General features: G+C 41.4%; 1 protein-coding gene across 1 annotated transcript in view; it reads left to right on the top strand.

The window, feature by feature from the left end:
- The window catches only part of SCFD2 (sec1 family domain containing 2), a 190,446-nt gene that overhangs the window by 79,690 nt on the left and 87,574 nt on the right, over nt 1-23,182 (top strand). The window contains exon 5 of the mRNA XM_057413807.1: nt 4,148-4,397. Coding sequence (XP_057269790.1) covers nt 4,148-4,397 — 250 coding nt within the window. The remainder of the gene's footprint in view (nt 1-4,147; nt 4,398-23,182) is intronic.

The following is a 23,182-nucleotide window of genomic DNA, read 5'->3' as shown; positions in this document are numbered from 1 at the left end:
CAAAGATTTATCTCCTCCTTCCTCCTTGATTTTAAAAGAAAATAAATTCCGCTTGCTTGAAGTTAATTTTTGCTTTAATATTTTAAATGATGTGTTGAGGACAGTGGGTTGGAAGCACAGGGATTAGAGTGCTCAGTTCTCATCTCAATTTTGTCAGGGACACGTGTTAATTCAAGTAAACTCTGACCCTCTTCTTCTCTTCCTCCCCAGTGCACTCTGTTCTTTCTTGTACAAAAGATGTCTAATGATACATATGGCTTTAGATTCTTACAGGTTTATTTAATACTGAAAATAATGCTTCTTGCAGAAATGCAGAACAATTTTCCTTGAGTTTATTACACTTCCTCTTAATTCCTGTAGATCCTTTGAATCACACTTTAAATGTCACTTCTGAAGCACAGTATCATTTTCAGTGTTTAAAAACTGCAAAAATGATTTTTTGTGCTTTCTTCACTGTCCTCCCATCTGCCAAAACCTGCGCCTTTTGCAAAAACCAGCAAACTGACGTCAGTTCACTTACCCTCAGGGACAGTAAATTATTACACAGTTTAAGTTTTAAAAATAAATAACTAAGGAGGGTGGAGGAAAGAGATGGAAAACAACAAAAATCTATCACAAACTCTCCCTGGGTTCTGAAGGATATATGGACATACATTGTTGGAATATATTGTTTGGACATTAAAACGTCCAAACAATGCGAGCAAGCAGAAGTTGTTAGCACTTGGGCCTTAGCTGGCTCTGCATTAAGCAGCATTAATGTTTTTATACAGCCTTTGAAAAGCTCAGAATTGACCTGTTTTTATTATTTTTATTGGCTCCCTTGATGATAGACAAATGGGGCTAACCTGAGGCCAACACAGCCAGCAGGAAATTTGGGTCATGGGTAGTTACATTTTTAAAACTTGTGGTTTAGGTTTGTTCAATCAGGGTAATTGATTGATTGTTATACAGTGCAGGGAGCCCCTAAATCATCGGAGGTGGCCAGATAATGACAATATGCCAGTGGATTTTGTTTGAGGCGAATTTCCCAGCTCCCTATGGAGCTGTGCTCTGCAGTGAAGCTGTGAGTCCCTTTTTTTTCATGCAAGTTCCAGTCCAATTGGCCTGTTTGGACAAAACAGCCTCTGAAACTTGGCAATTCCATTTGAAGTCCTCTGTAGTGCCATTTCCCAAGAGATAAGGGAAAAACATTCCAGAGAAGTTCATACCCCAGAAAGACCCTATGTGTGTTCTGCAGTCAACGGTTTATTATAGCTCTTTAATTTTTTTCCTTTCATTTTTACTTTGAAGATAAGAGGTGGCAATTGTTACTGTAAGTTGTTGAGTTTAACCTGCTCTACAGTAAATCATCCTGAAAGTTTAAACCCAGTTTTTTTCTTTATCATGTATGTTTGAAAGTTTGCCAGAGATGCTGTACACGTGTACGTTCAGGAGCTCAAGCAAGGCAGTTGACCCTACCATTTTAAAAGTCCTTGTGCATCCTCAGTGCTCCGTGCATTTGTATAATGTATGCATGCTAAATAGAGTTTTTCAAGAACTCATCTTTGGTGCTGCAGAACATGCCATGAGATATTTAAAGATGGGGTGAAGTAGTGAATTTGTGTGTTGGGAGGAGAGGGGGGAGTGGATGGTGTGCCAGCCGACGGTAAATGATGTTCAGTAATACGTGGCGGAGGGCTTGCCTCTCATTACAAGTGAACTCAGTTTACTATGGATTTAAGTTTGTCATCTATCTATTCAAGAATAATTCCACATGTAGGTTAATGTTCAGCTCTTAGATTTTTAGAACTGATCAGGCTTTTATTCACTGTGGGTGGCTTCTTCCCAGTAGCTGCATACCTGTGAATTCCTTGAAGTTTTGTCTTTTTTCCATGGTCTGATATTTCTTGTCCTGATGTACAGATGAGAGTTTGTTTGTGTCACTTTTCAGGAAGCGAGCAGGTGATACTGAACTGAGGAAGGGCTGAGCTGAAATTTGGAAACCAACAGCCTTTTCTTGAGGGTGGCTCAGCTGCCAGCATATGCCAGACCAGTGCCAAACACCACAGATTTGCTGTCCAGGCAGAGCAGCGCCCGGGCTTGTTGTGCATGTGATACAATGTTCCCTGCCCAAATACACATTGGGTGCCAGCCCCTCCTGGATTTCTAAATGTTCCTTTTCCGCTCCCATATGCTTGTGACCGCTGTAGATTTGTAATTTACTGCTTCAAGTCCACAGTTGCACTTACTGTTAGGTTTTGCATATGGGTAGTTAGCAAATTCTTCTCCAAGGTATGTATTCACATAGAACATAACATGACCACATTCAGGTCCCCTGAAAGATGGGTCCATGGCAAAACTTGTATGACAGGAGGAGAGTGGGGCCCAAAGTCTGCAGAACTGTTGTTTCATATCGCACAGGCTGGAAAAAAGTTTCTTGTGAGGTTGAGTAATTTGTGCTTTCTTTATGATTGAGATCTGTAGTAGCTCAGTGTTGGTATAAAAGTGTTGGTTTCTGAGACTGTCAAAGAACAACTAAAACTACGAAGATCAACCAAAACCAGGACCCCGTGAAATGTTGTGTGGAGTGTGCCAGGAGATGAAACTTTCAGTTTCTATTTTCCCAAAGTTAGACTCTGACATCCCTGCCCAGGTTTCAGAAGAAAAATGACAGAAAAACTCAGAACTAAGTGCAACTAAAAGCAGGGATTAACCTAATTGCATGATTTTGTTATTGTGTAAACCTGGGCCTCTTCCTGGTTTGTTTGTTTTGTATTTTGCTTATTGTGAATCTCTTTAAAGAATATATTATTGGCTGTGGTGCCTATTTACCATGACTAGTCAGTTTGACGTTACTGTAGTAACAATCAAGAATACATGTTTGCTGACTTGACTCTATGGATTATAAGAGATGCAGTGTTTTGCTATACACAATGGAACCTGAAATGCCCAGGTTTTCACAGCAGAGTGTTCCTCCTGCTTGACTTGCAATGGCCCTGCTTCTTCTCACCTGATCCCACTGCTGAGCTGCAAACCAACCCAAAGTAGAAAACTAGTGGACTAGAAATCTCTAGTAGAAATGGAGATGTCCTATGCAGGTAGGTGTGTGTGCAGCGAGAGTGGCAGTTTGCTGCTATGATTAGTCACTCTGCTGTCCCGAGTGGCAGAGACCTGCAGGGTGGATGAAAACCTTAGCCCTGGTGTTACGTGATGCGGGTGTCAGTGTGGCACTTCAGGGGATTCATGTTTGAAGTCTCCTGTTTACAACCACAGTAAAGCTGTACAGACTCTTCTCCCACAAAGATGAGATTTCAACTCCTGAGGACCTAGGACATCCTAGTATATTCTCAGTTTCCCCCTCTTGTCTGCCAGCCTTCCTCTCCTTGTATACACATTATGATTGTCTTTCAGCCTCACTTCTCCCCACTTCCATGTGGCCTTTGCCTTAGTCACCTAGCAGCACTTATGTGCTGTGGGAATGAGCCGAAGAAGGCTTATTTGGTGTGGAAGACCTGTGTTAAGTGGCCTAAGAAGCTGGTGAGTGTGCTATGAAGGAGGCAGAGAAGAGAGTCAGGGCGTATGCCATGTCTGTGACTGCTTCCCTGTCCCAGAGCTCCTCTCTTAAACCACGTGCTTCACAGGTGGTTCTGTTTCTAATTTTCTGGTTTCTGACCCGAAAGCGTAGGGTCAGGTTTGCAGATGTGCTGAGAGCTTACAATAGCAACTGAAGTCAGAGGGAGCTGGGCTTTGAACTCATTGCTCAAGTACAAAATCAGGCTCAAGGAGGAGGCCTGAGACTTAGAGGAAGCATTTGACCTTGTGCTTTGTACCTTTTCTACCCATACTGCAGAGACTGATGCTCCCGTCCTCTCATCGTACTGGTACAAGATCTAATCATCAGGCTTTTCAAGTGCTAAGGTGCTGCTATCATGAGTCTCTAGAAAAAAAAAACAACTCATAGGAAACTAACAGATTTACTGCTTGAGCAGCAAATAAGTCACACGACCATGTGCTGATAAAGGAGAATGCAAATATTGAACGATGTTTCATTAAACAAGCACTGCTCTCATGAGAAATAGTAACTTGCGGATGCAGGCAGGAGTGTGTCTGATGCGAACTGATACGCAATACAGGAGCAATATGACACAATCTTCCTTCTGTTTTTCAGACTATTGGTGAGTCAGAAATGCCCAGTGTTTTGAACCAGTTATTGCCAATGATCAAGCCTTTCAATGAGAGGACGAAAGATGATTATACCTGTGAGGACTTCCTTGTCTTGCTTGTGTACATGTATTCTGTGGTTGGAGAAGTCAAAAGTGGAAAAGAGTTGGATGCAGCTGAAGAGGAGGTGAAGACGGCCCTAGTCAAGTCCATCTGTGATGAGCCAGAGCTGTCTCCTTTGTTGCAGAAAATAACAGGTAAGATTCTGCTTGTGTGGTGAGAAGTTGGATGGCTGGGAATGCGGGAACTGGGAGAAACATATAAAAGCAGCTTGACTCATCTGTGGTGCTGAGAGTACATGAGTAAGCACAAGGATTTCCTGTAGATTTCTTCCATCTCCTATGTTCATACATGCCAAATGCTGACAGGCTGTCCTTGAAGAGTGCTGAGTCTGATGAAAGCTCTACAAGTTGTTCTTTTTGTTAAAGGTTGGCTAAGTTTGCATGTTTTCATAAGGTAATCTTTTCCACAGTTTCTTTCATTGATCAGTGTAAAGTTAACCATGGGAAGTCAAAATTAATTCTGGAAACATGTTCAGTGAACCACAGTGACTTTGTGAATATGAGGAGCTGGCCTGTCTGGCATAAAAGAAGAAATGTGTCTAAAACCAACATCGAGTTTTTGCTGAAACAACACGAACATTAGTCTTTAAAAATAGCATGCTAAGCCTTTTTTCAGATGAGCACTCACAGCGTAGGAAAGCCCTAACCTCTTGCTGCTGGTGTCACATTTTAGAAAAAAATAACTGTTAAAAGTATCGGTTCAAATGAATGAACTATGGCTCAAGGGGACGTATCTGAATGGCAGAAGGGATCTTGCTTCATGCTGTCTGTTCTCTCAGTATTTACTAATATTGAGCAGGTCATTGATCAGGTCTTCTTTGAGGTAGGGAACATATGGACATACATCAAGTTGCTGTGAGGAGCTTCCATTCCAAAGCCTATGCCAAGAATGGGCCCTAGTGAGGAGTCTCAAGGGAAGTGGAATAATGCTGCTGGTGGTCCCTGTGGATGCTTCTGCTTTAAAATACAGGTGTGGTCTGGCCGGTCTGCTGTGACTGAGTGTAAAATACTTGATGGTTAAGAGACTCTTAACGTAGGAATGGACATGTTCAGTCATATTTGCACTGGGCTGTTATTTTAATGGTTCCGGCCACGGTGCCCACAGTGTTCCAGTCTTCTTGTAGACTTTTGCTCTCCTGTTCTTTGATACGTGCTGCACATTTGGTCCACTCTGTGATGCTTCCCTCACAGCTTCAGTGATGTTTTCTACTGGATGCTGCGCAGTCATTTCTAAACCTCCATTTTTATATTTTGCCTTTTCTCCTGTGATTGACAGTGTTTTGAATCAGTTTTATCACTGCTTCTTCATTGTGCCTAATGTAACTATAGGAAGACTTGGAGTTTCTAAAACTTCAGTCAAATACCAAAAAGAAGCTTCATCCCTGTGTACACAGATGCTTCCCTTGTTGCTCTTTATGCTCTGAGGTTATGTAGCTGTAATCACAGATGGAGATAAAAATAGACATTGTGCTTCTCTTACATTCCATAACCTGTCAATAATTCTATAGATTTTATGAAATACTTGTATGCTTGATTTCCAGTGTGCATGTTTCCCGAGTAAAAGTGAGGATCTGGGTGTTTGTTCTCAACTTCTTGGCAGATGAGCAAGTGCATGGGTATTTCCATACAAAGATTCTTTAGTTTATGAAATAAAATTGCTTCTGTCTTTCTACATAGTGGGCAGACTATTAGAAGCATGGTGGATGTCTGAAGTACTTCATCTCCTTAGACATATGTACTCACTCTATTATGTGGGATGTCTGACTATGGAAAAGAGAAAGCCTCAACACTGTACAAGCAGTGTTCAGCAATAGCCAAAGCATTCATGTGTCATCAGCACAGGTTTAGCCACAAATCCAAAGTATGACACCATACAAGCTGCTGTGAAGAAACTTGACTCCATCTCAGCCAGACCCAGTACATGCAGTACATGTAGTTTTAGACCAAACACATTATTACTCGATGAAGTGAACTGCATAACACAAAGCCAGAGTCGTTGGATCCTTTTATTGCTGTATCTGTGTGTTTAGCACAAGTACGTGATAGTATTTCTCCTTGCTTGCATACTTTTTCAGTTTATCAGCATTCTTTATTTTTACATCTTATTTAGAATGACAGTTCTTTTATTCATAAAAGAAGGAAAAAAATCCCAAAAACTTGTTGTCACAACCAGAAATAAGGATTGTCTTGGGGAGGAAAGTATAAAGTGAAATTTCTAGGAATGACTCTTAGGTAGCTTTAAAGCCTTTATTCATCCCACAGACTGCTTTCTCAGCATTAGTGGAATTCACTGAATTTGTAATTTGCTGTATTTGCAGTACATTGAATTGGGAAGACAGAAAACATAAGCAGCCTTAGACATACTCTTCCTTGACTTGTATTTTGCCAGGCCTGTGTTCTGCATCCTCCTTCCCTCTGAACCTTGGGTTCCTTGCTTGGTGCTTGAGAGGCAAAGCATGTCAGAACTCTAGGAGAAACTGCACTTTTTTTCCAAAGGCACAGCAGGAGGACTTTCTTTGTAGCAGGGCAAAAGTCAAGGGAATAGATGGCTGCACTGGTTTCCCCTTTTGTACAATAGCAGATATAATGCTGAGACATCTTCTGCTTCTGTCAGAACTACAGACCACCTATTCCTTTCAGCAGATACAGGTTGGCCTGGTTCCACATGGTCAGCCCAGCCCTGCTAGTTAGCAACAGCCACAGGTCTGGACAGATCATGGTCTAGACCTGCAATGTTCTGCTCTTATTTTACTTGCTGTAAGTCAGAAACAAGAGAAAATCTTTTTTTCTCTCAGATCACCACAGAAGTTAATTAGACTAAAATAAGTTTCAGTAATTCTTGGACTCTCATCCATGAGAGACCAAAGCAAAATGTTCACACTCTTATTTTCAGCTTTCCATCAAAGTGAGTGATAGGAAAAATGTAAAATTGGATGTGGCAGAAGAGAAAACTATGCCAGTTACTCGGTGGGTTCCACAGCACTGCCTGCTGTCTCACTCTTCACCTCCAGGTTGCCATGTGGGACCTGAGTTCCTGAATTTTCAATATCCATTCTGCAGTACATCTGCTTTTACTAAGCAGCTTAACCTGCAGAGCTGCAGAGTGAAGTTTCAAACCCCACTGGCGAAGCATGGCTGGGCAGCTTTGGTTATGGCAACAGATAGCAAAATTCACTGATGCCTTTAAAAAGGCATCGTAAGATGTAATAATAGAAGTAATAATACGTAGACTGCAAAGCCAAGAATTTTAAAGTTGAGAAATGCCAGTAATTCCGTTTCCCATGCAACCATCATTTGACTCTTGTGTGCATTGTAGCACAGTCTTCAATTTCATGATTATATAGTGTATTTCTGTGAGCCATGGCTGCTGTGTATGGACTGAACACCACAGAGACCTAGAACAATATAGCTTCAGTTACTCTTACATGTGATGAATAAGCTAATAAAGTAAGTGAGACCTTCTATACGATACTCAGCAAGTAACTTTATCTGGTTCTCAGATTGCAGTTCATTAAGTAGACTGGTGCTTTCAGCTTTGTGTGACTCATTTTGGAACTTGAAGAAGCAAGGCATTAAATTACATGTTCAAGTATTAGTGATTACTTTTCTTTGAACAGAGGGGACTTTGTGCTCTGCTTCCTGGTACACCTGGTGCCTGATGTTTTCATTTTAGTTTGGACCTAACACTTTACTAAGGCTATTTGGTTTATTTAAATTGAAATCAAAAGCCATATCTGAGTTGTGGCTCTGAACTGCTGCCTAAGCCTTTTGCTTTCCTCTTCTCTGCAAAGCATGGAACGTGTGTAGTCTTGACAGACAGACATTTTTTTGTTGGTTTTATTTGTTGTTCCCATGGAGTCACTTGAGAAATAAAATGCAAAAGCCTTGTAAAACTTTAGAAAACTTGACCTTTGAGGTCAAGTCATCAGCCAAAGTAACAGCCGTGTCTACATAAGGTGTCTTTTATACCTATTATACTTGTTAAATGTAAACTTCATAATGTTTGCCAGAGTTTAAGCCTATAGGAGATCTCCAGTGATACCTCACAGAACTACTGCAAACCTCCCCCAAAAGATGCAGCTCACCAGTACACAGGGGGTATTTATGCTGTGTTTGGGTTTTAGTGTAACTTGGTGAAACTGGATTAGTATTTGCAGTGGTGGAAAGGAAAGCGATTCTCAGGGATGTTAGTCTACCCATCCAGTTGGCTACACTAGGTTTCCCTCATGTAGCGTAGGTGATTACAGCCCCCTACAGAATACGTTAAGATGCAGCACTTGTGTAAGCTTATATTGTGAAAGAAGTGTAAACACTCACAGTTTCCTGGCTGGTGAGTGTTAGGCTTTTCAACCTTATTGTTGCCTGAACATATGTTTTCCGAAACACTTGTGTAATAACATTCTGCATTTATGTAGCACCTAGTTTTGTTGTAGCACTGAAAATATTGTGGAACTGTTAATTAAAATGAAAATGGAACACGTGAATCACCTAATGAGGTTCAAGAAATATGATAAATTCTTTTTGCATGCATAATAATATGGAACTATATTAGTGGCGTTGTGTTTGATGGAACTGTTCAATAATATGTGTTGTGGTAGATTACCTTAATGCCTTGGGTAATAAAACAGAATGTAACAGTTCCAAGATTTCTCCTGGGTGTAATTTACCACAGACATGTGTTCTTCATCACTGTTTCCAGCAGAATGTTGCAAATTGAAGGGGAAATAGAATAGACCCAAACATAATGGAAAATGATGCTTTTCAACAGGACGCTGAGTTTGGAGCATTTCTGGGGGATGTCCTTTTGGCAGCTGTTAAAAAAGAAGCTGTACAATATTGCATTTATTTTATCATCTTATCAGTTCATCTGGTTTAGTAAATGTCCACATAGAGCTGTGTACAACTGCAAACGTATGCACAAGTAATGCTCATACAGCCGCAGAGCAATTAGAAATCTATTTTTTCAGCTGCGCCGTTCGCTCTTTTTCATCTGCAGATCTCTGTGGGAGCTCTGTAGAGCATATCTGCCTTTCATGGTGTGCTCTGGAGGCCAGGAGGCCAGCCCCGGGCACTGCCGGGCTGGGGGGCCACCAGCCCCGCCACCCACATGCAGTACAGCTTGTTGGGCTGTAGGTATCGGTTGCACCCTCTCAAGCATAGGTGTGGCAGGAAGCCTCTTGTGCCAGGACCTGTTGTTTATCAGCTTCTAAAAGCTGATATTTTTTTAATCAGAGAGGGGATTTCTGGACCTTTTCCTTGTTTTTTCTAAATTCCATGTGTTGAAGTGTCGGCTCTGCTGTATGACACATGGTGTCTTGGCTGCGTCTGCTTCTGATTGTCCTCAGCAGACGATTCTTGGAGGAGCAGTTGCACACTAATGAAGTTATGTGCCAATGAAGGTATCATTACCTTACTGCTAGCATGGCCTCAGTATCATGAATGCTAAAGTTAATCCCCATTTTGCAGTCAGGATTGTCGTTACTGGATGGGAATGGCCAGTTTCCTTAGAGGACAGACACACTCGCTGTTATTTGTGGTCTTGGCCTCACTGCTGGTTTCATAGAACCACAGAATGGTTTGGGTTGGAAGGGACCTTAAAGCTCATCCAGTTCCAACCCACTGCCACGGGCAGAGACAACTTCCAGTAGACCAGATTGCGCAAAGCCCCGTCCGACCTGTCCTTGAGCACTGCCAGGGATGGGGCAGCCACAGCTTCTCTGGGCAACCTGTGCCAGTGCCTCACCACTCTCACAGTAAGGAACTTCCTCCTAATGTCTAATCTAAATCTTCCCTCTACCCTTGTTTGGAGCAATAATTTCCCAAACCTGATTATATCATGGGTAGGTTGGTATGAAATTAGGTCCTTGGTGGAGGTTATAATTCAGCCCCTTTAGACTGGATTGAATTTACCACCCACCTTGTGTAGGAGAGGGCTTCCCCAGCTTCAGAGGGGAGGTGTAGCTCAGGTAGTTTGGCTGCCAGGAAATTTAGTAGATAGGGATCAGCTCCTCACCAGAGTGAAGGTTTGTAGGTGGTGTGGTTTAACTCTGGCTGGCAACTGGGTCCCACGCAGCCATTCAGTCACCACCAGCACTCTCGTTGGGATGGGGAATGCAATTGGAAGAGTAAAAGTGAGAAATCCCGTGGGTTGAGATGAAGACAGTTTAACAGGGAAAGGAAAAGCCGCGCACAGAAGCACAGGAAAACAAGGAATTAATTCACCACTTCCCATCACAGGCAAGTATTAAGCCATCTCCAGGACAGCTCGGCTCCATCACACATAATGGATACTTGGGAAGACAAACACCATCACTCCAAACATCCCCCCTTCCTCCTTCTTCCTCCAGCTTTATATGTTGAGCATGATGCCATATAGTACAGGACATCCCTGTGGTCAGTTGGGGTCAGCTGTCCTGTCTGTGTCCCCTTCCAACTCCTTGTGCGCCCTGTTTGCACAGCCTACTTGCTGTGAGGTGGTGTGAGGAGCAGAAAAAGCCTTGACTCTGTGTAAGCACTGCTCAGCAGTAACTGAAACATCCCTGTGTTATCAGTGCTGTTTCTATCGCAAATCAAAAACAGAGCCCCATACCAGCTGCTATAAAGAAAATTAACTCTTACCCAGGCAAAACCAGCACAATAAGCTAAACTGTTTATATTAAAAGTTCACGGAGTGGGTTACAGAGGGTGGGGGAATACCTCAACACATCAAATAGCGAAATGTTTTGAATGTCCAGACAGGCTTCTCTCTGAAATACTGATTCTTCTAGTCCCTGATGCTGAAGGGTTGTTTCATGCCCAATGTTAGCAAGACAGTTTTGCACCCTTGTTGGAACTGGGAAGAAGTCTTCTCACCAGGTTAGGCTTTTCAATGTGCATAATTACAGGCTGTGTTGTTAGGGGAATCTGCTCTGTCCTGTAGCATGCAAGTTATAATTGCTTCTCTATAATGAAGGCAAATACCAGAAATGCCACTGGGTATGGTTTGTGTAGAGTTAAATCTCCTGTGATGTAGACAGGAGCTGTGCGTGCTGCTGTGATGTGGCGGTGCAAACTTCAGGCCTGCTGCCACCATCGTGGACATGCTCCAAAGAAGAAAATCTTTCTCGTAGGATAGCTCCGATCAAATGGTAAAGAGAAAAGTAATCTCAGATAATGGCAGTGTTTCTTTCTCTTCCTGCCATGCTCCCTGTGTCTCCCTCAGTCATGAGGAGGTGGTCCTTGCCCACAGAGCTCTCTCAGGCTAGCATGCAGATAAGGCTCGGTTAGAATCATAGAATCATAGAGCCGGAAAGGACCTTAAGATCATCCAGTTCCAACCCCCCTGCCATGGGCAGGGACACCTCGCACTACTGTGCAAGAAAATGTTGTCTCTGTTGATAGAGCTAAGTAGCTTCATCCTGCCACAGTGCAGTCAGTATTACTGCAGCCAGAGGAAACCCAGACCATTTTGTCACCAAGTGTGAAATGGGAGTTGGATGTTCAGGAGCCTCTTTTTCTGTTGCCCCAGCTGATTTTGTAGACACTTAAAATACCCCTCTCTGACTTTCTGAGGGTGTGTGTAAGAAAGATGACCTCCTGTTATTGTTTTCATAGAATCATAGAATCATAGAATTGTTAGGGTTGGAAAGGACCTTAAGATCATCTAGTTCCAACCCCCCTGCCTTGGGCAGGGACACCTAACGCTAAATCATATCACCCAAGGCCTCGTCCAACCTGGCCTTGAACACTGCCAGGGATGGAGCATTCACAACCTCCCTGGGCAACCTATTCCAGTGCCTCACCACCCTAACAGGAAAGAATTTCCTCCTTATATCCAACCTAAACTTCCCCTGTTTAAGTTTTAACCCATTACCCCTTGTCCTGTCACTACAGTCTCTAATGAAGAGTCCCTCCCCAGCATCCCTATAGCCCCCCTTCAGATACTGGAAGGCTGCTATGAGGTCTCCACGCAGCCTTCTCTTCTCCAGGCTGAACAGCTCCAACTTCCTCAGCCTGTCTTCACACGGGAGGTGCTCCAGTCCCCTGATCATCCTCGTGGCCTTCCTCTGGACTTGTTCCAACAGTTCCATGTCCTTTCTATGTTGAGGACACCAGAACTGCACACAATACTGCAGGTGAGGTCTCACAAGAGCAGAGTAGAGGGGCAGGATCACCTCCTTCGACCTGCTGGTCACGCTCCTTTTAATGCAGCCCAGTTTTCTCAATGTGTTTTGGACATGATGCAGTGGAAACTGTTTGTGGTCCAGCAGTCCCAAAGAATGGTGGACCTTATGTTCACCCTCTCGGTAGCACTGGGAAGACATGAGCAAAGCTGCTGCCTGGCCATGTGAGAGGGGCTGCATAGGGAGCTCCTGCAGTTTCCTTGACCCTGAGATGCTGCCACTGCTGCAACACTTCAGTTCTTTGCTTCATGGTAACAGATACTGAGGTAAAAAAGATCACTTTAGGTGTCCCAGGATATTAGTCTGATTTAAACAACAGCCAGCAGGAGTCATGTGGATTGTTTGTGACCTCTCAGCAAAAGTGGGAGAAATTGGGTATGCACCAAAGCAGCAACGTGCTCTGCCTTAGCCACTGACTCTGCCAGTGCAGAGTATGTGTCCTGATTTTTCTCAGCTCTCCTTAGAAACCTTGAGCTCTCCTAGACCTCAGTATTTTCTGCTGTGAACTCTCTAAAGGCTTTTTCCTACTTCTGTTCAAAATCTGTGGGTGGCAAGTGGGAGACAAGCGAACCGAATCAGCAGTCACTGGTTTCAGGCATTGTGTCTCTGCCTGGGTGAATTCCTGGGCTATTTCTCAGCTGGGAAAAAGAGAGGGATTTCTAGTGAATTGTTCAGGAGTAAAATTGCAGTAGTGTTCTGGGTTAATCGATATCTACATTTGCATATCTATATTTTTCTAGGTATTAAAAATATGGGGCATATAAAAAAATCAGTGTTAAAAAGCTATGGTCCTAAAGGTGAGAAAATCAGGCTGCTTTGTACACATGCAGGGATATTTGTTTGGATTTCATGATGTCCATTGAAATGTATGTTAGAACACGATCTCAATGGAAGCACAGTGGTGCTGGGACTTTGGGGGGGGTGGGGGTTTAACTTTCATATGTTGCCTGTTTATTTTCTCTGCAGCACCTGGTCTCAGTTGGCTCCAAACTGGATGGTAATTTTCATGGAAGTGTTTATAACATGAAGTCTTTTCTTTTTTTTCCCTTTTTAACATGAGACATGTGCCTGCAGCTCTGCAGGCCGCTGTCTCACTGCCAACTTAGCGGGACAGCCAACTGCAACAGGAAACTGATATGGTACAATTTCCATTAATGAATTGTATTCTTTTCCAGCATGCAAATTTAATAGTGTTTAGGAGATGCTTTTAACATCAAATATCTCTTTGCTTTAAGCATAGAATGAAAACAGAAGCTGCTGTAGAATTAGGCAACTTTTTAAAGAGTACTTTTACAGGTATGTGTCATGGTTAAATCAGTTTTTTTCATCTTTCCATACAAGTCACTTCCTTGCAAAACTGAGTTTTGGCATATTGTGAAATTATGAGTAAATTCTTGCTGGGTTGCAGGCTACACCCAGCCTGACAAACCAAAATGGTGAAATATCAAATAACTGTCAAATTGAAGAAAAAAGCAAGACAAAAGAGCAAGAACAGAAAAATTCTTATTAGTAGTCACCACCTATATGACAGAAAACTGATGAGATTTTGGTTTGTTTTTTTTTCGCACATAGACGCAAATGTCAGGGTGTTTGCTGTAGTTTGCTTGGTTACACTCGAATATCTTCATGTAAGAGTTTCTAAGTATTCTATTTTAATTCTTACCAATTTGGTATGTGCTATAACTGCCACACCTGTGCTGGACTGATGGCACAAGGACAGACTGCATTGCTTCCACAGAGGCCAGGAGGAATAACTGTCATCTTTAGATGTTTCTAGTTGTTCTCTTCAGGTCACTGGTGGTGGTAATTCTCTTGTGCTTACCATGAAATTTTATCAGCAGTGAATTCTGTCCTTTGAATTTTGGGCATGTCAGGCTAGTGATCTCCAAGTATTTTAATGATGATGCAATATTTTGAGAGCCAGTATTTCAAGAAGCAGTCAAGCCCAGATGTAACATGGAATCATATGTCTCTGCATTATTGCAGTGTTAAACCAAAGAAATCTCTTGAATAATTGGTCATAACTGGTCTTTTGTCAAAGAATCACAGAATAGTTTGGGTTGGAAGAGACCTTAAAGCTCATCTAGTTTCAAACCCCCTGCCATGGGCAGGGGTACCTTCCACTATACCAGGCTGCCCAAAGGTTCATGTGACCTGGCCTTGAAAAATGCCAGGGATGGGGAATCCACAGCTTGTCTAGGCAATCTGCAGTGGTTATTTTAGCATCTTAACAGCAGAGCCAGGAATATAAAAATCACATTGAAAGGAATTTCTAGACTTTAATTTGGGTGATTTATGGCTTAAATGCACATCGCTTGTCCATGCAGTTCATGAGTCAGTGTGCCCTGATTTGTCCCTTTTCTTCTCAAGCTTTGGAGAGTCATGGATTTTGGCTCTGGAGGTCTTCTGTTCAGTCATTCATTATAGTCAAGATAATTTGATTTCACATACATTTTAAGGGTCAGGTTCCAGTTCTGTATAAATCAGTTTGAAAACACAACACTCCTCCTGTTTACAAAGTCCTGAGATCAAGTTTAAGGGAAGGATCAAACTGTTGTAATGTTGTCTATGGATCGATTCTAACATAAAGGGATAACCAGGATTAAGTATTTTCATGAATCTGTCAACTTTGCTAATACAAATCTCTTGTGGTCTTGAATTTTAAATCAACAGGGAGAAGGTGCTCTCATAGTCCCTTTCTCCCTATTTGTTCTTGTTTGGTTTTAAATTTTATAGTTGAGTAAATGTCCCCTCTGGTGGTTAAAGTTCAGGTCAAGTTACATTTTGCTGTGACCTTCCTGCTCTCTTTTGCAGACACTGGGACTATGGTCTGTCAAGACAGGAAAGTTCACAGATCACAGCCTAAGGATTTCCCCCCACTGCTTTACTTTCTTGGTTATCCTTTTGTCAGGCAAGGAAAGTAATGTTTGTAAAATTGGATTGAGAGAGCTCTGTTAATTGAGAGTCCTGTGTAAATAACAGTGATGTTTGTGCCTACACCATTTTAGAAAGCCTTATGCTGAGGCTAGTTTAGAACCAGATGTCTGATTCTCTTCCAATTTCCCATTTTGTTCATTAAAATAAACATTGTTGTGAAAATAGTTGCCCGATGAGAGGTGGTAACAGCCAGTCATACCCAATTAGACACATTTGTTTAATGATAAAACGATACAGATATGTATTTGACTTGCACGTATTTGTGTTAATGTGGGGAATGTCTGAATACAATGTGTGAATGGTCTTGGTTTATTCAGATCTCCTTCTTCAGGCTTTTGTTTTGGTGCTGTCTGTGTATATTTGTTTTACAGATCTGTGTACACCCTGTGTATTGGTGTAGCCCCCAAGACTTTAGAAAAAGAATAGAGGGAGAAATAAGTAGAATTAGAGTTACAAAACAGTCTCTGGGAAATGCTTATAGCTACGGAGAATTGCTTGCCAAGCAGAGCTACCTAGATGGCAACTTCCTTCTTTTCTTTTCCAAATACCAGTGTGTCTGTACTCAGGAGACTCCCCGGTGGTATGCCATGATCCTGGCAGGAATTCTGCCTTTCTTCTGCTAAAATGTTGAGCAATTGGAGAATAGACATGGCAAAGGCACTCCTGTGTTTTCTTGAAGGATTTATTAGAGTGGAAGCTGTAAAAGAGTAAAACCTAATAAAATAAAAGTTTGTAAAGAGCCTTGCTTAACAGCAGACGTGAATTGGGAGCTGAGAATCTAATTCTTAATTTCTTCACCATCTTTTTCTCTTCTGCCCCTTTCTGCCATCTTCTGAATACTCTGCTCACATACCAGCAAATCCTGTTTGCTGAGGAAGAAATGGCAGAAGAAAGAGTAGGTGCTGACCAATTGCATCCGTATCTTAACATTGTTCATACTGAGGGGTTGTAATTCTGGCATTTGTTAACTTTTGAGTGCTTGCCTTAACAAACTCACTGTTGATGCTTCCAATATAATTTCTGAGGTAAGCAAACCAAACACTTAAAACCTGAAACAACATTTCATCTGTAGAGATTGACACTTATTTTTCTGGCAAGTTCAAATAATTTGGCTGCCCATTGTAGCTGTCTGTTGCTCTCACTAGTGAAGTGATCAGTGCAATAGCAGGTTTTCTTCCAAATGGACCAAATGTTTACCTATGGGTAAACATGCCACGTAGGCTCTGCAGGTATTTGGCAGCACCAGAGTACTGAATTAGAGATTTTCTGCCTTTATTCCTTTAGGTTGTTTAGTCTCTTCATGCCACAGCTCTTTTCCTCCACCATCCATCTCATATTCTTCCCTGTCCATCTGTTTTTACATCTGTCCCCAGTTCCAGCTTGCTGCCCCAGTTCTTCCCTCTGCCTTTCCATCACCCACATGGATCCGGTCTGCCCCTAGTTCCTTGCTGCACTTCTTTTTTTTTGTCCTCCTAAAGCTGCCTTTGATCTGCCCATGCTCCCACCTGGAGGCTGTCTCCCACCTCTGCTACATTCATGTATGTAAAGTATCTTTCTACACTTGCTTATTCCTAATTTCAGGTCAAACATTTATGGTGGGGAGACTTCAGTGACCAGTTGTATCCCTAGGTGAAAATGCCATATTCTTACACTCCCACTCATAGATCTCCTCAGTTACTGAGAACAAGCTTCTTTAGAGCAGTTCCATCCACAACTGGTTATGAAATTCAGTTTTAAAAAGGAAAAACTTACAAATAAAATCAAACAAAGGCATTAAGCTTATTTATGTACAGCCTTCTGAATCCCCTCTGTTCCTACAGTTTTCCCTGAAACACTTACCTGTACCACTCAGGGATGGAAGTAGAGCATGCTGGGTTTGTTCCACTACCCTAGTTTAACCCAGGTTTAAAATACGAACCTTGTCTATCTTCTTTTGATGGCCAACAAGAAGAGGTTTTCAACAAGTTTAGTTGAGTGCCTTGAATCAGCCTTATGAAGTACCTGTCTTTCCATTCCCGAGGTTGAGAACCACTTTTCCCGAAGTTGGTTATGTTCATATAGAGCAGGCATACCTGCCTGGCTTCTGACATGTCTACAGGGAGCCACAGTCGGAGTCGTGCCCAAGCTGCTCCTGGGGCTTTCATCAGTGAAGGTCAGGTTGCAAAGGTTAGATGTTGGTTTATTTCTATTCATAATTATTCGTTTGTGCCTTTCTATTTGCTTCACATTCTGCAGATCCCTTCTTTCTTCAGAAATAGTCTTACATTGAAAATTCATCTCCTTTCACTGGCACTATTCTTGTCTAGAGGCTTGGGTATTTTATTTTGAGTTGACGGCCCATAAGTTACATTCATGGTGGTTCTTTCTCACTTCATGAGTCTTAGACAGCATTTCTTTGTGCAGAAAATCCACATTTATCTGGCATATATTTCAAGAAACAAAAATCACAGAATCATAGAATGGGTTGGAAGGGACCATAAAGCTCATCTAGTTCCAACACCCCTTCCACTAGAGCAGGTTGCTTAAAGCCCAGCCTGGCCTTGAACTTTTCCAGGGATGGGGCTTCCATGACTTCTCTGGGCAAAGAATATGTATAAGTGATAATACATGCTCATTTACAGCTGGTTTTATGAGACAAGAAATTAAAATCTTTGGTTTTTTTGCTTCCATTTTCCATGTCCATTTACCATCTGCTTCTCCAGCACTACAATGTTTCTGGCAGATAGGCACACTGGGAATGTATCATGCCTTTTATTTTGCAGTAAGTAGGGGTTTCTGCAATGCACATGTCCCTTCCTTAACTAACTCTGTCAATGTCCCTGGGTTTGAGGTACCATCCTGTGTGTTGCCTGTGCGAATAACTTCTGCTGGTCCCTTTCTTGTGGTAGTAGATGGAGCAGTTTGGTTTGTTTTTCCTTGTAGCAGCTGTGGTTGTTGGACTTAATATCTATTTGATTCTAGTATATTTGCTAGTATCTCATTCCTGGTTTCGAGGAGATAAACTGGGATGAGTCATAGAGCACTTATTCCCAGAGATAGCTTCAGCAATCAAAAAGGGACCATGAATACTTCAGGCAAAACTACTAGATATTAGGCATAGATGGAATGAAGGTCACCGGTTTTTGTTATTTTTTTCCCCTCCCTAAGTAGATGAAGTTCTCTTCAAACAGACTGCAGAAATACCAATTAGTGTGCTTCATTCTGAAATGTAATCAAATTTAAAATGTAAAAAATCCCTTTCGGCTACAGTATAATCGGGCCCCTAATTATGAAAGGCATATGTTCCTCTCCATCTTGCTTCCCTCCACCCATGTAGATAATTGTCCCTCTTGAATGATTTCTTCTTTGTGAAAATCTTTGTGACGTTCTACTCCTGGTTTGCTCAAAGCGATGCTGTTATCTGGCGCATTAGGTTTGTGTCGTTGGATTCTCACAGGGTAATATACCATATAGTTACACTGATTACTTGTTATTTTGTGTGTCATCTGTGTTTTGGAATATCTCAAAGCTTGTCAGTCTTCCACTGGGGATTACATCATTTTGGGGGTCTCAACCATTCTGAAACAAAAGCATACTTCAGTGGTAAAATATGTAAGCCTGGACAGCTGGCGGTCTTTCAAGGCTCCAAAGTTGACACAGAGTTAGTCTCAGAGAAATGTATTTTCTTCTGTTCATAGTAACTAAACAATTATTTCCATGCTTTTTGTTTCCTTTTTTTTTTTCCCCCTTTCTTAATGAAGGGTTTTCTTTACAGATGGTGATTTCTGACATAAAATGCATTTCTCTGTTTTTTTTTCCCAGCCATTGCAGGGTTTATTCTGGGGTTGTGATTTTGGTTTCTGCATGGTCTGTGAATGTTTTGGCAATGGTCAATCCAAATTAATAATTGTTTCTTTAGTGGTAAGCCTGATCTTCTTTGAAATGTGCAGGTCTGTTATTAGCTTGCCTTTGTTCCAGGGGCAGACTTGTAGGGAGAAGTCACGTGCACCTGCTAAGCTGCCTTGTCCCCTATTGAATTATAACAACCAAATGGTACCACAGGCTATCACCTCATCGCATAAGCACCCCTTATGTTTTGAAGTCTTCATAATGGTTGAGCTAAAAGACAGCTTATTGCACTAGGGAGAATTTTATCACAATATCCACTATATAAAATAGCTTCAGAACTGGTAGGAGAAGATGCTAGAAAAAAGCAATGCAAAATCGGACCAAGAAGTTGCCGTGTATGTACTTAATGTAGATTTTCATGCTGTTCCTACTACTTTGTTAGGTTGAAAAGATACTTGCTGCATTTAACTTGTTCCAAGGAAAACCTGTCTGCCAGACTACCAACTCCCAGCTTTTATTTTGATGGCTGAATTCCAGGTTTGTGCCCTGGTGGGTCCTGTTTCGGTACCAGCTTCTGTAGTTGGGCTCACCCACAGACTGGCAAATCTTCCTTTGGGAGCTGCTGCTTTCAGAGGTTCTGTGTGAATCTCTTTCATAGATCAACTAGCTAAGGATGTAGCCAAAGTGAAACAGCTGCAGAATATTCTCACCTTTAACACACTATCTCTTTTATTTTCCTAAAATAGTATTTCATCAAATATTTTTATCATATGTCCCTGCTGTTAAAAATTTGCCTTTCCATATGAAAGAAAGAGGATTTAGACATAGAGTTTGAATAACCAGTATGAGCTTATAATAACTATAAAATGTTAATGGTATAATGATACTAATTTATTTTAATTTGGCATATAGTACCAATAAATAAATTACTGGTTTGGGGGATGTATGTGTGGATCTATTTCTATGTTTGATTAACCAGAAAACTTGTGTGGTTTTCCTCTTAAGTTTTTGACAGATTTTTCTTTACTTTGCAAAGATTTCATGTTAAAAGAGTTATGGGAGTGGGAAATTTATGCTTTTGTTTCAAATAAGATGGAGATATCACTGGTGTGATAGATTGAGCTCTTCTACATGTAGAAAAGTATTTAAAGGAGTGGAAAGCGAATATTAAAATGTTCCTGGATTATTAGGGTTTTTTTTAGGACTGGAGCTTTCCAGAAACATCCCTTTAAAAGATTTTCTATCTCCTTTTAATTTACTACAGATTAATGAACTCTATGTTCCTCTTATTGTTAGTGGATTTTAATTGCTTTTTTTTCCTTGTGGGAAACAACTTTCCAATATAAAGAGAATAGATGGCTTTCGTTTGTTCTTTTCAAGGCACATGGCTGCCAAAAGAGCACTTTGTCAGCAATTAAGCAGAATTATGCAACCTCTTGTTGCTGTTTAAATCTACAGCAAATCTGATTTCCCATTGGTTTGCATGCAAGTCATGCAGTCAAGTATCTAAGTATGCATGTCACGCAAATTGCAAGTTTATTGAAGGGTCAGTATAGCTATCAGTGGCAGCTCTTCATAGGATCCTTAACACTGAGCTGAAAATTTATCTTTTGATTTGAATGTTTCTCACCCCTAGAAACATTATAAGGCCTCAAGAGCATTACTATTTTTAAATAAATAGTGGTTATGTCTTTCAGTTTATTTAGGCATCAGACCAAAGATCATTGAAGTCAATATGAATTCTTCCACTTACATTAGCTTGCTCTGGGTCACGCCCTTAATAAACTGTTGTGTTCGCTGTCCAAACCAGAAGAGATTACAGCATAATAACTGGTGCAGTACAAACCAAAATGGGGTCAACAATAGCCTGAAGTACTAATTCTGCCTCCAGTCAAGCCAGTGGAAGATAAACATCCCACAAGAAAAGTTGGACTGATTGTTGCATTAAAGTTACCTTTCAGCTAGCCTGGCCATGGTAAAAATGTTTTGGCATGGCCACCTTGCTCACACACTGATGTTACTGATGAGAGGTTGCAGCAGGAGAGAAAATGCCATGTAGAATTTTGGAGTGTGAGTGTCCATCATTAAGCAAAGACTGTCTCATCTGTGAAGTCAAAAAGGGGTTTGACGGTCTTTTAACCATGATAGAACAATTATATTGATACTGCAGAAGTTGTGAAAGACATGGTGAAGGTGATAGTAACAATTAAGAAGCCCTGTATCATCAGCCCTGAAAATGGGCTTGGAATAGAAAGATCAGGAGTCTAAAAATTACAAATTCAGGTATTGTACTATATGAAAGTTTTGTAAAAATAGTTTTGTAAGTAAAAGAAAGGGAAATACCCAGTATTAAAAATATTCCAGTCAATGAATGAATTTGGGATAAAAAACGTGCAATAGAAAAAATAAGTATGTGATTTTAAAGCTGGATTTGAAGGCAGGCATCTTCATCCTTCTGTCTGGAAAGGCTTAGAAAAGCAGAATTTTCTGCATTAAATGAGGCTATTTTTTGGTTAGTCAGTTCAGGCCCATATTGAGTGTCACAAGAGGAACACTCCTAGAGGTGAAAAACATTGTTAGATTGAAAACTGCAGTCTGAGCTGAGGGTTGCCACAAATAGTAAAATGGAAAGTCCTTCATTGGTGGGTCTGAAAGTGCAAACCCTTTTGTTTGTTTTTGTTTGGCAGTAGTATTAACCTTGTGGGAAACCTTAATGATAGTAAATGGTTTTGTCTGAATTGTAGCTTTGCAACAAGAGAAAGCACAAGCTACTCATCTGTGACAATGGCATTCATCTTAAAATTTAGTTTTGTTTAGGTTAATTTTTAAAATATAAGCTTTTTTTGAATTATCAAAAGAGAAGCTAAAAAAATGGATATCATCATGCTAAATTGTTGTCTGCCTTCCAGTTTTGTTCTGTGCCAAGTTGTTCCCTTGACAAAAAGGATAGAAAGTATTTGCGCTTCAGACATTTTATGATTAATCAGCCTCAGTGTTTGTGTCTGGGTTAGTAAAAACAGAGCTACTGTGAAAGGGTGGAGATAATCTTTCTGTCTTATTCCTGTGCTCAGTGCTTCTACCTCTGTTGGGTACGTTTTTTCCAACTTGTATCAAATACTTTATGGAAGATACAGCAGTGATTGAGGAAACGGCTGTTAAGTGGTTGTTCAGGCACAGCCTTTCACTTACACTTTATACAGCTCAGTACCAGAGGTGCATTGGTATTTATATTAGTGGTTAGTTGATCGTGCTGGGTGCCTGAGGTTCATTTTTGATGGTGACAGATTTGCCGAGGTTTTTGTTACTGCTGGCCCAGGGATGGGGACTGGTGGGGCTGGTACTCTCACACCCGAGAATCAGGTCCATGGGATTGTTTCAGTTGGCTTTGCGGTCCGACTGATGGAGTGGTTCCTTTGAAGAGCCTCTGAACACAATTCACTAGTTACTTGAAAAGATTGCCATTGAAGGCTCGTCAGTACAATTTTCAGTCATGGTGGGTGAAGTGCTCCCTTGCAGTCCGAGCTTTGGTAGGAATTGCTTCTCTGGTACTTTGCAGATGCATCCAGGAGGGATCTCAGTACAGGTTTCTGGCAGCTTATTGTAAAGCTGCAGGGCCCTCATTGGTGCACTCTGTGCATCACCAGGAACATGTGAAGTTCAGATTTACCTAAGAGAAGAAGCTGAGCCACGGGGCCCATGCTTTCCCCCACATGTACAGGTTGGGTGGAGAGAGGGGCCAAGTGCTGGTTCTTAAAGTGGAGAGGAGCCCGCCACGAATACTTGCTCTGTTCCTCAACTCTGTTTATCAGAGAGGAAGGTTCTTACTAGTACAGAAGTGAGAGGGGAGTGTTGCTGGTCTCAAAGTCATTCTTATCTGTATTTTTGAATGGGAATAGATGCAGAGAAGAAAACATTCTTCCAAACACAGCCTTATCCACTAGCTCATTTCATAATTTCCTTCACACAATCAATTTGCGTTCTTGAGAAGCAGTG

Source organism: Pezoporus wallicus, unplaced genomic scaffold (genome assembly GCF_028554395.1).
Source record: "Pezoporus wallicus isolate ANWC-B61680 ecotype Strahan unplaced genomic scaffold, APGP_CSIRO_Pwel_v1 contig_5709, whole genome shotgun sequence".
Lineage (NCBI taxonomy): Eukaryota > Metazoa > Chordata > Aves > Psittaciformes > Psittacidae > Pezoporus > Pezoporus wallicus.
Note: the sequence above shows the minus strand (reverse complement) of the source record. Positions and strands in the feature narration are given on the sequence as shown.